Genomic DNA, 14349 nt, shown 5'->3' with positions numbered 1-14349 from the left:
TGAGATACGAAGAAATTGAGTTACTTGTGCTGGTAAGAGGAAAAAAGGCTTTTCCTCACTCTTTTCCCATGACACTGAAATTTAGGATTGCAAAAATAAAAAGAGACATTTAAAATGGCTCCCAGTTCAAATTTGAAATAGCTCTTCCTTTAGTTTTTTTTGTTTGTTTGTTTGTTTTGGTTTTGGTTTTTTTTACAAAAGACACAGCTTTTAGCCCCAGTTCACACTAACACAACAGCTTTTAGATCCTGCTCCTTTCACACTACATATAAAGTACAGTTTTAACATGCCATCTTGTGGATCAGCAGCATCTACCCTGAAACCGGACTATGTCCCGCTGCTACTCTTATAATGGGTGCCATGTTCTGAGAGAAGTCTGCACAGTTTTGAGCAATGAGAGCCACCCCTTTTCACAGTCCCCAGCTGTGAACAAAACATGAACAGTCACAGTAAAGGGACACCGCTATCGGGCCCTGGAAGCTTTTTTGTGAAGTCACTATATTAAGTAAAGTCTCTATTTTTTTATGTGCAAACCTACTATGGGCACACAAACATGCCACTGTGTGGTGAAAGCAGGGTGTGAACTTTCACTGCATGTTGGCTGCTCCACAAAATCACTGAAGTCCAAGTGAAATAGTAAGCCCAGTGAAACAGCTTCATCTAACTAAACAGAGAACTTGTTTTTTTCCAATACAGTGACCTCAGCCACTGGGATCATTTCAGTCTTCCCATGAAAGAAGTGAGGCTACTTTGCATTTACTGCTCATGACAGATAGCTACTGTGGAGAAGGAAAGCCAGACTTCTGCCTACCTTCACAGTAACTCCTTCTTGTGTCAATTCCCTTGCTTCCTCTTCAGAGGAGTTTTCTGAAACTCTTTAGATGAGTTTTCAGAATTTGCTACCTCAGAGTTCAACAGTCTCACAAACCCTATGACTGGTCCTGCAATCTCTGCTCAGACAAATTTATTTTTTTTTAAAATCAAAGTCAATAGCATCTTGCCTGAAAAAAAGATTAAGAGTTCCTACTCAGTATGAACACTTTTTCTTTTTAAGTGTATTTCAGAGTTAAAAAAAACCAACCCCCCCCCAAGCATACTAATATCAGGAAGATAGCAATGATCGGCAGCTCACCACTTCGTCATTTTTCAGACAAAATGATGGCATAATCCCTGTCCAAAAGCACTTTCAACTCTGGTAGTAACAAGGTAACAAAACAAGAAGAACAGGACTAGTGGCAGGAACACAGTACAATAATCAATGAAGTCTAGTGTGAATGGCAAATGAGATTAAAGTAAATTATTTATGCAAGGATAATTAAAAGAATTGTCCTTTAGAGTGACTTTTGAGACAGCTCAAAGCAGAAATAAGTCCTCAGAAAAGACATGAATGAAAAATTAGCAAGTTCATGAGCCAGGTCAGGAAAAGACCTCCATACAAAAAATTGTGATGGAAGAAAGCCCAGAGAGATGTATGAAAGAAACAGATAAATTAGGTACAAAGGTAAGAGAGCAAAAACAGATAATGGTGGCAATGAAAAGAAAAGGATAGATAAGTAGGAAAGCAAGGACAAATAACTAACGTGATATGGTCATTTATCCCACAAATAAAAGTAAATTTAAAACGGAGTCGTAAAGACTGTTGATAGTAAATTTTATGCAATAACAAGGGCAAAATATCATCCCTTGTGAAAATACTTTTTTGCAATTTAGACCAGTTGTAAGCTCTGCTTTTTCTCTCCAATGATGCCAGAAGATGACAACACCATGGCATACTCCCGATTGTGTTCTCATGCTTCTGGATAATGAAATAACTGTTTAAGCTTTGTTGGCAGACACGTCTGTTCTGTCCAAAGTATATAAACGATTTAGTAAACAACACAATAATTAAACTGTTGTGGTAGGATAGGCCAGTCCTGAATACCAGCCAGGTTGCAAATTGACTTGTAGCATTATCCATAGAGTTCAGATTTAAAGATGCAAAAAATGACACCTACATGCATTATTCTGCTACAAGCTGGCCAAGAGAAATAAGAGAAAAATAAGGGGAAAAGAAGGGCAAACTGATGGAATTATATTGTCTCTTAAACTACATTAGCTTCTCTTAGATGAACAAACTAGGAAAAAGGGAACATTGCCTTCCCACTCCTGCATTTTCTATGAGCATATGCAGAATTAAAATAAAATAAATGATTGTTCATACAAGGACAGAACACCAGCCTGCAATAAAAATACGGGATTTGGTCCTGTGAGGTGACAAGTAATTTTCTCTCCCATGGCAAATGAGAGAGAAGGATGGTCGGTACCTTTCAGAATAGTATTACAAGATTACAAAGCCACCCTTAAGACCCAGAATCATCAGCCAGTTATGACAGAGGGAGAACATTAACTCTCATATTGAAAGATACGAAATTTTATGGAGGGAGATGCAGTGGATAAACAAGTCAGAGGGATCACTGTGCAAACAGCAGCCCTGATTTGGGTATGAACTCACTCTTCCCATTATTTTCTCATTTCTCCTGCAGTTGCTGTTTCACCTTGGTGTCACATAGATCCCCCTTTTCCACACTTCCCTCACTTTCCTACAATTGCATGACTTCTATTGGTATCTCATTTTATAATTTTGCTGGCCTTGAGGACCTGGGATATTACTGGCATCCTACTTTTGTGAATGCAAAGCAGAATGAATTAAGCAGAACAGGCAGAATCAAGGAAAAGAAGACGAAGCAGTGTGACAGTCAGGATCATTACAAGGAGCTCACAGCACCTCTGACTACATGAAATACTAGACAACAAATGGATGAGATACAGAGTATTACCCAGTATTACTACAGAGGCATCTGAACACGTTCATGAACAACATACACAGATTTCCCAAGAGGCCATTAGCAAACATATCTAAAATACAAAAGCAGAATACACGTGGGCATTTTGACCAAACATTTGAGTATCTTCTGCAAAATGATGCATATTAGCAAATGAAAAGGGTACTCCCACATAGACAGCCTTGAGGAAAAGGCTTAGAACTAGGAGTTCCAAGAGATAAGTACAGTTTGCTCTAAGTGTTGATTACATCTACATGCGGCCTGAGAGAAAAAGCACAATTTTCTCCTTTTTCCTCAAATGAGACAGCTACAACCCAGCTCTGATCATCACAGTTCAGCCATTCATAATACAAGTTATAGCTATTAATTACTTCTGGAATATCAAGCTGACAGAATTTTCAGTGTACAATTTTCTACACTGCTTGCAATTCTGTCACACTACGCACGCTTTAAGGTAGTCATGAGCCTTGACTGAGGTTTTTTTATAATTTTTTTAAAATATGTACATACTGGTTAAGAAGCAGCAGCTTCCATCATACTACAAAGCTCAGGAATGGGAAATGCAAAAAATGACAGGCACCTTCAACTTTCAGTAAAGTCCTGATACTTAATCCCTTATATGAAAAAATGGTCTCCATGGGACATAGACCCAAACGGACACCATTTTTCATGGCTTTTTTTTCTATTTTTTTGAACATCCACTTACCTGTCTAGAAAATAGTCTCCATTTATACTGACTGCTTGGTCTAGAACTAGTTGCTAGGTTAAAGACCACTAGCAATGCATGAATTCTGTGATACAGGTTTGGGGCCTTAACGTGTGGAACACCAGCACCTTGAGCTCACCCCCTCCAGAAGCAGGGGAAATGGAAGTCAGTGGAGCAAGAGCGCTCAGGAACAGCCTCACACCCTGCCACTCCAACCCTGAGTTATAGTCTTTCGGCTCAGTGCCTCAGGAGGCTCATCAAGTCTTTTCCCCCGTATCTCAGAAGGATGGTAGCTTCTCTGTCCTAATGAGCAATCTAATGTTCAGCTGTTGGGAAAGGTCCTTTTTGAACCAGCTCTAACACCAACAAATTGGGAACTGAAGGTGCAGGTCTGGAAAAAAAAGGCACAAGTAAGAGCAAAATGCAATTTCCTGCTCTTGGGGTGGTTGGCTAAGAAGGGCTATAGACTAAAAGCTGTAGCAACCGCTATTTAAAAAAAAAATAATTAGAAAGCAAATGCCACAGAACATGTGTAAGAAGTCTCCAGTGCAACCTCCATATTTAGAAGGTCACTTGAAATTATCACACACGTATTCAGTATAGTTCTGCTGTGCTTTCAGAACCCTGCTTTCAGTAGGGTTACTCACTTTTGCTGGTTGCCTGAGGGACTATTTAGGTTGGGCTTAGCTGTGCTGACATCTTGAGAGGTTTTCAACCATTTGCAGCACACAACGCTGATCTATTTTAGTCATCTGTGTTTATTCTGTGCTGTTTGCACAAGGTCTCCCCCAGCCAAGGCTATGTTGGATACTATTTCAGACTATGCCAGTAAGACTCTAAAATGACCTGGCCAAGAGAATTATTTGGAAACTTGGTTGACAAAAGAGTGTTGGAATAAACTGTGTTGAAATAGATCAAGAATTTGCAACTTCTATAAAAATCTAGTGACACCTCAAAATACAAGAGAGATTAAAATAAAGAACCATTTGCTGTGTATCCCCAGAGTTTTCGAGACATTCAAGCCTTCTGGTATAGCAACATAACTAGACATGGGTCATTACTTTGCAATTAGCTACAGAAGAACAAAACACAAGGTTGCAATTCCCACAGAGATCTGTAAGGCCATCAAATCTCTACAGTACAGCTGCTGGCAGTTCATCAAAATGGATCCTCATGTATTACAGAATTAGAAATGTTTTGGGTTAAAGAACATATTGTTTGTTTTCATAGAAATTAGTATGAGAGAATTCTGAAGTCACACTTTCTATAAAGCAAATAACACTGTATCAGAAGGGGAAAAAAAAGGATGTTTACATCATACAAAGTTAACGTGTGTTACTGGCTTGCTTTGACATTTCTGGCGCCTCATGGTAGTCATACACAGGTCTCAGGCTTCATGGAAGATGCTCTATGTGTAATTATCCCCTGCGAACACGTACACTCTGTTTTCAGTCTAGTTTTCAGACTTGAACTGAGCCTTGGGCTAAGATACTCCATGAATCAGCCATGCTTACTCAGAGAGCATCGAAGTCTGGAGGAATAACATAGTGCAATCAGATTTTTATTTTACAAAAGAACTGAGAAAAAACGGAAATAAAAGGGTTTAAATATAACATCATTCTTATCCAGAGATTTGCTATCTTCTGCCACAACTAAGACAGGAACCATTTCCTCTGGATACCACAGAACGTCCTTCACCATGACTCTTTCAAACAACTGTCCCCTTGTCTGACAGAGTCCCCCCATTAAAGTACTTGATGTTGTTTGTTGTTCTTCATTCTTGAACTTTAGCTCTTCTTGTCAAAATAAGTTTTGCAGATGGAGTAGACTGAGCAGGAGATAAAGTCATACAAGCTAACAGACCTGTCATTGTCTTTAGACAACTCTTGCATATCTGCAGAGGATGGAAAGTCTTGTGATGTTTTTCTTCTATGCTTACTTCCTCCTATGAAAGTTCCCAATCATCTGCTATATCCACAGAGTAAATAGTGAGCCCAACGTACAATAGTCAAATTGTTACACACCACCACCAAAGGATAACAGATGTTGCCGTGGGTATTACATACTGGAAATGATATTTATGAAGTCACAGACAAAGACTCTAGATTTCTATTCTCTCCTAGGAATATTTGGAATTCATAATATTTGCTTATTATCTACAGTGGCCATACTACAGAAGTTTACCATGTGTGAAATTTTCTTGTTTTGACACCAAGGAGAACCCTGAAAAATCTACTTCATGAAAATGATACAACATTCAGCGTAAGAGAATTCAATGCCATTGAAGTATGTATATATAAGTTATAAGAACTGTGGGTATGAACATTATCTCCCAGTTAACCTAATAAGCAGCAAAAAATCTTCTAAAAATATCATATGCATTAAAGATGTACAGTCCACTGTCTATAAAATCTTCATGGTATCATGAATTAAGAAGAAAAAACCTCAACAAAATAAACCCCTGCTTAGCCAAGCAAAACGAAGAACAGAAAAATAATCAAGCCACGTAGCTTAGTAAGAGTTAGGCTTTTTAAAAACAAAGAGCTTTCTTGTTTGTAATTTTCTGTGGTGTTGCTAATAGCAGAGAGGAAGAAGAGTTTAAATGACAATAGCTTTTTTTTTCATTACATAAGCATTAATTGTAATGACAAGATGAACTGAAGTCTGCATTTCAAGTAGAGATTTAAACTATAGGCTATATATAAAAAATACAATGTATTCATCCACAAGTTGTACTTTGAATACCAAATACATTTTCTAAGAATTTCAAAGTAAATACACCAATTAAATTAGAAATTTAAAAGTAACACTTCGGGAATTAAAACGAGAACTTCAGGTTGTAGAATCAAGACTTTTTGACCTCCCTCTGACCTTGGCATAGCAGCATCATTCAAATTTCCCATACAGTTAACTCTAACAGAAATTCTGTGCATTTGAATATGTATTTTTAACTCTACATGTAATAGTCATAATTGAATACATCATGCCTTCCTCATTAGCAGAGGCCTTAATTCTTATCAGTATTGTTCTATGCAGGTATAAACAAGTTAGTCTGTAAAAATTAGTTTACTTTAACCCAAATGCAAGTTATTATAGTCTACATCAATCACAGGATTCTTTGCACAATGTCATTACTGGACTGAAGAATCCAGAAAGTGCATTTCCACACTTGGGCATCTCTTACAATTACATTGTTATTCTGTTAAATTTGATCTTAACTCTGAACTTCTGGATTTACAATGCTTGGTCTGGAGAGAATTACAACCACCTTGTTATACAATTTGCTCCCAAATCCTGACAAGTACTCCCAGCTGTAACAGCATTCAAATGTGCTCTAGATGTGTTCTATACCTATCTAGGTTAAAAAGAATGAACAATTAAGTAGGCATAGGGAACATGGGTATTCTGGGTATACAGCATGTTTGGATATTTTTCACAGCCCCAGGCTGAACAACTACAGATTGCCTAGCTTGCTTGTATCGCAATGGTTTTGGAGTGAAGGTTTTGAGGATCCAGCTTTTAGACGTGGTGGGCACTGACACTTGTGGGGTTCCGCAGCTTTGAGAACCAATGCCCAAGGGTTCCTTTTAAAACAAATAGTAAAATTCCCATTTGCTTATGTTGTGTAAGATTGAGTGACAAAAGGGCATCTCAGAAAGCAAACTCTTATTGAAGCATAAAAGTTACAGATGCAATAATGAAGGTTTAGCAAGTCTCCTGCTATAATCATGTAACAGGTTACTTGAGGATAGTCTGGCTGCTGACTGAGACTTCTGAGACTTTTCCTTTCTAGATTCCACTGAATTATCCCAGCTAGTGATTTGCTCTTATAAATATTTAGGAGCATCTGGTTTGCTTTTTAGGATAGATGAAATCTGACATTTCCTCTTACTCCTCACAGTTTCCAGTGCTAATTGGTATGGTCTTTTTGGAAGCTGGACACTGAGCAATAAAGTACATTCCTGCAGCTACAGAGGAACACTGTTAGATTGGCCTTGGTGACTGCCCAAGAGGGTGCACCTATGATGTGCTCTGTTTACACTCACAACGCAGGAACTAGCGTGCCTCCAGAAGATCTATTTGGACTCACCTTACACTGCATGGAGCATCCCAGGAACAAAATCTCATAAACCTTTGTGGTACTTCTTCTGACTTTGGACACAACTCACCTACATCGTTCATACCTAGAATCCTCCAGCCACAACACAAAGATAACCGTCTGACTGGTACCATTGCCTGACGGTATCTTCTAGCAAAAAATGAAAAGATAAAAAATGCTGAATGAGGGTCAAAAGTCTGAACCATACCGGTTCAGATTTGCATCTGACAAGCCTCAGAGGACAGAGTAGCCAATACGCATCCTCCTTTCTCCCTCCCAACTTCCTGAAGCCTGTTCTTGGGGATTCCTTTGTCACCACTGTAGCATGTGTACGAAAGCCTCAAGGTCCAGAATCAACACAACTGTGGGATATGGCACAAATTTCATGTTAAGGACAAGAGGAAAATCCTTCTTGGGACAGAACATAGGTATGAGCATCCATATGGGGGGAGCGGGGAGAGCTCACAATATTTTGAAATTGTGCCTCTAACTGGGAAGAAGGAGCTGGGATGGCTGGGCCCTGACGTAAAGGCTCCACAGAACAGACAACTGTTCTCCACAGAAGCCTCAATTTTCTACGCCCTTGTGCCAACAGCATTGACCTTTAAACATAAGTAGACTGAAGGATGCGATTACACACCCCTGTATTCAGCACTTTAAACCTGTATCTGGAATGCTGCATCCAGTCTCCGTCTCCCCTCCACAAGACATATTTACAGATTGAAGTTAATTCAGTAGAGGGTCACCAGGGGCTGTGGTGACCTTGTAAGTGAGAGCCTGAGGGAGCTGGGCTTGTTCAGCCCAAAGAAGAGATGGTTTTGTGTGGATCTAACAGCAGCCCCCCAGTACTTACAAGGAGGTTACTGAGAGGACAGAGACAGGCTCTTCACAGCGCTGTACGGCAGAGGGTACAATACATTCAACTAAAACAGTGGGTGGAAAAAATTCTCTACCACAAGGACTGTCAAACATCGGAGCAGGTTGCCCCAAGAGGCTGCAGAAGTGTTATCCTTGAAGGTTTTCAAGACTCAGCTGGAATAAAAACCCTGAACGACCTGGTCCAAATTCACTGTTGACCCTGCTTTGAGCAGGAGGTCAGCCTAGATGACCTCCTGAAATCCCTTCCACCCTGAACAATTCTGAAAACACCAGCAAATGAGCACACAGCCCTTTCACTTCTTGCACCTCCATCCCCCAAACAAGCCTGTTGCCTGTTCAGCAACAAGAAAGTGAGTCAACCTCTAGTGACTTGTGAGACTCAAGAGAGCATGGGCTGCACCATGCCTGGGAACTACCAAAGGGACATTATGTCAGGCCCATAAACCACATGGAACTGGATAAGCAGACATGCTCTATTTGTCTGGTGTCATTTTGGACTTTGGTGCAGCTGGCCACTACACTGATCTGGGCTGTTTGGCAACTCCAGCTTTGATGCTTAGCCCAAGGGTCTCATGGTCTGTGAAATGACAAGTGCTCATCATTTCCTCTTGTGCTTGTGGGGGATCATTTTGTCTTCTGCCACAGCCACAGATGTAGCCCTACCACTGAGAAAGCCTGGTCTGGGGTGTTTTGGCTCACAGTGTGGCCTGTGTGTTTTTGAGGAGGCATTCTGTGTGCATAGGCCCAGGGGCACAACGTGAGAACACGACCGCACAGGTTCTGCAGTGCTGTGTTACGGACATGCGTGGTAATCTCTGCTTACTCTGAGCAGAGTCGTTCTGGAAAATGGGGTCACCCAAGCTCCCAGAGAGCACACACAGGTACAGCATCTGCATGGCTTTAGGTTCTTCCCTGGCATTTCAGATGAGAGTGTAACAATGCATTCCAAGGCCAAGAAAGTGTGAACATTCAGGATTTCATGCTCAGGGTGAAGCAGGGCTACATTAGTGCAACCCACACATTTGCAAGAACAACCTATATATAGTTCTTGCAAAGCGCTGTTTAACACAAGTTTGTTATTTTGTGGATGTATGCATGTGGAAGTGGTTTTATTTTAAGGGCAAGCACACAAATTGATTCCTTATTCCCAGACATACATTATCTGGGGACACATTAGCCCTGCTCTTATCATAGGCTAGTGGATGCCATATTTTCCTGATAATCTTCCAAAAATACTGACAAGAAACCTCTTGAAGAAGGGCCTGATCCTAGAGAGGATGCTCTTCACACATACTGCCTTGAGCAGTTGATGTACTCAGTAACTTAAAAGGACATTAATTTAGGCCCCAAGAAAGAAAATGGGATAAAAAAAATTTATGAAAATCAACAAGGGGAAGTACATCAAATGAAGCTGATGTACAATGTGATCTTAAAAAACATTTTAACCGAATTAGAGTTGTAGTCAAGTTCACCTAATTGCTCACAGTTCATAACTGTTAGTGTTAATTTTAAAAAATATATACTTTTAGTTAGAAGGAAAAAGCACTTTGTAGCTTTTTCCTCAATGGACAGTGAACAAAGTTCCATACAGAAGCAAAGAATCATTGCTATTTTACAGGTCACAGTTACAGCAACGTAAAATAACTTGCTTGAAGGTGCTCAACCATATCAATGACATAGCAAGAAACAGAACTCAGAACTCAAAATCTCTGGGTTCTCGACTTCAGAGTTTTTTAAAGGTTAGTTTTAAAAAATTTAGACAATGTTATCTTGCTATATGAGCACGTGGAGCTTCCTATGGGTGGTTTCACTTTGAAATCAAAGAGTTTGCAGCGTAGTTTCTTTGGGTTTATGCAGACTTAAAAAGGGTTACAAAGAAACACTTCCATAAAAACACTGTCAATGCTGTCAAAATGCAGCCCAGGAAACAAACAGAAAGCTATCATTTGTATTAACTATTCAAGAGCTCATCAGAAAGTCAGATACACAGATTCTAACTGTAGAGGCAACTGAATAAGCAGAACCAAAAGCATCAGTAACTGCAAATCTGCATGAGCTGAAGTAATGTCTGAATAACCACCCTTCCAAATATCTTCATGTTATCCTTACCAGATTAATCAGTCTTCTCATTGCATGTTCATGCGAGCAAATGCATTCACAAGGATCAAATCCACCTTCTGCCATGGTTCTCTGGATAAACCTGAACTTGTCTGTGAACACCTAAGAAGAATAAGAATAAAAGGACAATGAACTCTTTTTCAACTGACCTTATTTTCCAGAGACTCACACATCAAGTTTCAGTTCATTTAATGCCAGGGTGAAAAAGCAAAACAAAGCAGGGTAATCCTATTATTCCTTTGGCAGCATGAATGAAGAAGTCTGGTATGTGCAGTTACATTTTGATGTTGCTGAAAGCAGTATCTCACACAGGCTTCCTTAGAGAGCCAAATCATTTTTTTGCAAGAATTTGTGTGTGTCCCCTGGGTTTTCCCACGTACCACTGTGAAATACATCTAATAAACAAGAACTACAAAGATTAAATTCTGGTCTCTCATCTGCTTAGTGGGACTCTTAGGTGTATGAATACAATTGGAAAAGTCAGGGAAACTTGTACTCCTAAAACCCTAACAAACTGCTGGCATTCTCCCTCTGGATCAATGTACAGGAAAATAATTTAAAACACAGTAACTTCTTTGCTACAGGGAGAAACAATCATCCTTATTGTATAATGAAAGCAAGCAGCAGGGGTGCAAAAGTGGATATACTTGGAAGCACTTTAAAAATGGAGCTACACACACTAATTTTAGATCAAAGCAATAGGTCATTCAGTTAGCAACACTGAAAGTTCAAAGAAGCTGAAATGGACATGGTGGGGAATCAATTCCAGGTTATTCATCTGCTAAAACCACTTACACCAGACATGTCAAGCATATACAAGCGTATCTTCACTATTTACCAATAGCTTTCTCAGTGACTTAATTGATGGTCAAAATGGGTAGCAGACTGCAAGGCATTTCTACCCTTCAGGGATTGATTTCTCTCAAATGAGGACTCTTATGATGTTCTGCATAATTACACTTTCAAAATATTTTTGTTAACTTGGCATCAATAAAGCTGGATTCAGATTGTGTTTGTGTTGCACGCACTGGGGCTCTAATGTTGGATAACTGGCAAGCTTAATAAATGCAGCAGCATAGAGCAGATACATCCTCTCAATTTCCTAAAACAAGTAGTTTATGAAGGTGCCAGCCATTTGGCAAGGGTGTGCTGAATCAACAGATGTGCTCTGCCGTCATCACCTATAAAAACTTACAGCCTTGATCACACATAAGCATTTTAATGTTTTAACCTCACTAGGAGAAAGAGGAATAACCCATATGGCTAGAAGATATGTTCACTCAACAGAATGTATCACCACAGTAGTTATTCCCTCCTGTGGAAAGAAAGAGGTGGAAAAAAGAAAACGCATTTCAGAAGTCCTTCCTCTGTCAATGCCTACCACTCTTCTCTATTATCCACTGCCACGGTGGAGAGAGACAGATAGTAAAAGAAGGTAAGAGATATCCGTATCTTCATTACGGAGTCTGAGCATGAGTGCCCTTAATCTGCTACAATCTCCACTTTTTAGAAAGAATACTGAAAACTGAAGAAGAGCAAACAAAAAAATATTGAAGGGATAGAAGAAAGCCTTTTTGCCTAGACACTAAGAAAGAGTAATCTGGCAATGTACTGAGAAGATGACTGAGAGATGACTTGATTATGTAGCATACAAGTACCTTTTGCATACAAAACCAAACCTGAGTATTAGGAAGTTCTTCAAGAACCAATGACTGGAAGCTATAATTAACCAAATTCAAAAGAGAAGCAAGGCATACATTTTTACCATTAGAGTAACTGACCAGTGCAACAAACTGCCAAGAAGGGCTGGAATTCCCATCTCTCAGTGCATTCAGATGTGCTTCAGCCACATACAGGTGATTGCGTAAAGTACAGAAGCACCCAAGTTCAGATATAATGTTCTCCAATATACAGGAGATCAAAGCAGATGATCTAATGATTCTTTCTTAAAATTAATTATAAAGCTACTACACTAACTTTTGTAAAATTATCTCAGAAAAATTGCATGACAGCAATAGAAGAAATTTTTTAACTACATGAGCTCCCTGCATGATATGTCACGTCAGCCTTTCTAAAACTATTTTAGCACAAAGAACAGGTAAAAGCACTGATTGCTAAATAGCGCAAAATGGTTTCTCTGGACATAATGCTGACATCCAAAAGAAGGTATTTGAACCAGTAAAGTTGCAAAACAATATTTAATTGTAGCTTGAAAGAATTTAGGAGTCAGTAACACACAGCAATGTCACAGCAATTAATAGAGGAATGTTAATCTATATTTGACCACAAGAAATCAAAACATCAGATAAAAGTCATCACGAATGAAATAAGGATAATGTTCTTTGTAGAGCATACAACTGAAAAAGATTAGACAATAAACGGGGAAGATTAACCTGTCATATAACATCATAAATTCAAGTGGAGGTGCGCTAGAAAGGAATTTTCCCCAAGGCATCTGAATTGCACATGATGAATTACCTTAATGAGATAAAATAAAGCGGAACACATGTCACCAAGTGAAATGCTATCCAAGCTTTCAACAGAAGATCCCTTACAAGCTTTCTCACCTTCACATGATGCTGAAAGGAATCATCCTTTATCTTTCCTTCTTCCAAGCCTATAACAAGCTCTTTCATCGGCAAAGAACCGAACACAGACCACCTATTTTGGGAACAGCACTAGGTTTTGCCCTGATAAAGATGGTAAATTTGAGGCGTTTCTATTACTTAAAAAAAAAAAACAAACAAAAAAACCCAACAAAACAACAGGTAACTAATCCCCCTTTATGCAATTATTTTTTGCTGTGAACTGGACGAAACACAGATTTTATATGTGGCTGACCAGTTACACAGAAGAGAGAATCACTCTATGATCATTTTCACTTGTAAAATGACACTCTCATATCTGTATTCCTCACTAAAACATTCTTGGCTTAATAATTGTATTATTTGTAACACACTTCGAATGCATAAAGTACTAAATAGCAGCTAAACTTTGCAATCAGATCCTTGAGTTTATTAATGTTTTGTGACCCTGTGTAAGATTTGGTAATAAGAGACTAGTATTTTTATGTATCACAGAGCAGGATTCCTTGGCTTCACTGCATGCTCTTAGGCAGCCCGTTCATATCAAAATCCTGTTCCAGAATTGCAATGTGCTTCCTGCCTGTCTCCCGGTACTTGCAATTGTCTGATCTCACGTCAGCGGCTAACTTGTTCTGCCCAGCTCTGACCTCTTTGCTGTGAGTCACACCAGCTCTCCACCTTTTGCAAATACAGTTCTTCTACATACTATCTATCACAGCAAAAAGGGAGGATGTCCTCCATTCTTCTCCTCATGACCTGGAGAAAGAAAACAAAGCTTGTACTTTTATTTTATTTTACTTTACTTCTTTTTCTGTGTGTTTTCCTGTTTATCGTTACCTTCTTTTTCTTGGAGTAACTGGTAAGACCACAGTAAGCGGTAAGGCTATGATGTCAAATACTTCCAAGTATACTGAAGGAGTTACTTTTACTCTACTTCAAATTACTGTATTTTGGTTTGGCTGTATTACTGCTAGCACAGTATTTAATTCACAGGGTTTACAAACAGCTGGAAGGCACATTTGGTAAATATGCCAAAACTCTCACTGATAACAGCTGAGAAGGTATATATTATGGCCTCTAGACTAAGCAAACTGACAGAGAGCATAATAAAGGAGAGTATTAGTAAATGTGGACAAATAT

General features: G+C 39.2%; 1 protein-coding gene across 1 annotated transcript in view; it reads right to left on the bottom strand.

The window, feature by feature from the left end:
* The window catches only part of SMIM14 (small integral membrane protein 14), a 42632-nt gene that overhangs the window by 16101 nt on the left and 12182 nt on the right, over positions 1 to 14349 (bottom strand). The window contains exon 2 of the mRNA XM_054203391.1: positions 10616 to 10726. Within this exon, the coding sequence (XP_054059366.1) occupies positions 10616 to 10690 (75 nt within the window). The 5' untranslated portion in view covers positions 10691 to 10726. The remainder of the gene's footprint in view (positions 1 to 10615; positions 10727 to 14349) is intronic.

This window comes from Rissa tridactyla, chromosome 5, assembly GCF_028500815.1.
Source record: "Rissa tridactyla isolate bRisTri1 chromosome 5, bRisTri1.patW.cur.20221130, whole genome shotgun sequence".
Lineage (NCBI taxonomy): Eukaryota > Metazoa > Chordata > Aves > Charadriiformes > Laridae > Rissa > Rissa tridactyla.
The sequence above is the reverse complement of the archived record's forward strand: the minus strand, read 5'-3'. Positions and strand labels throughout refer to the sequence as shown.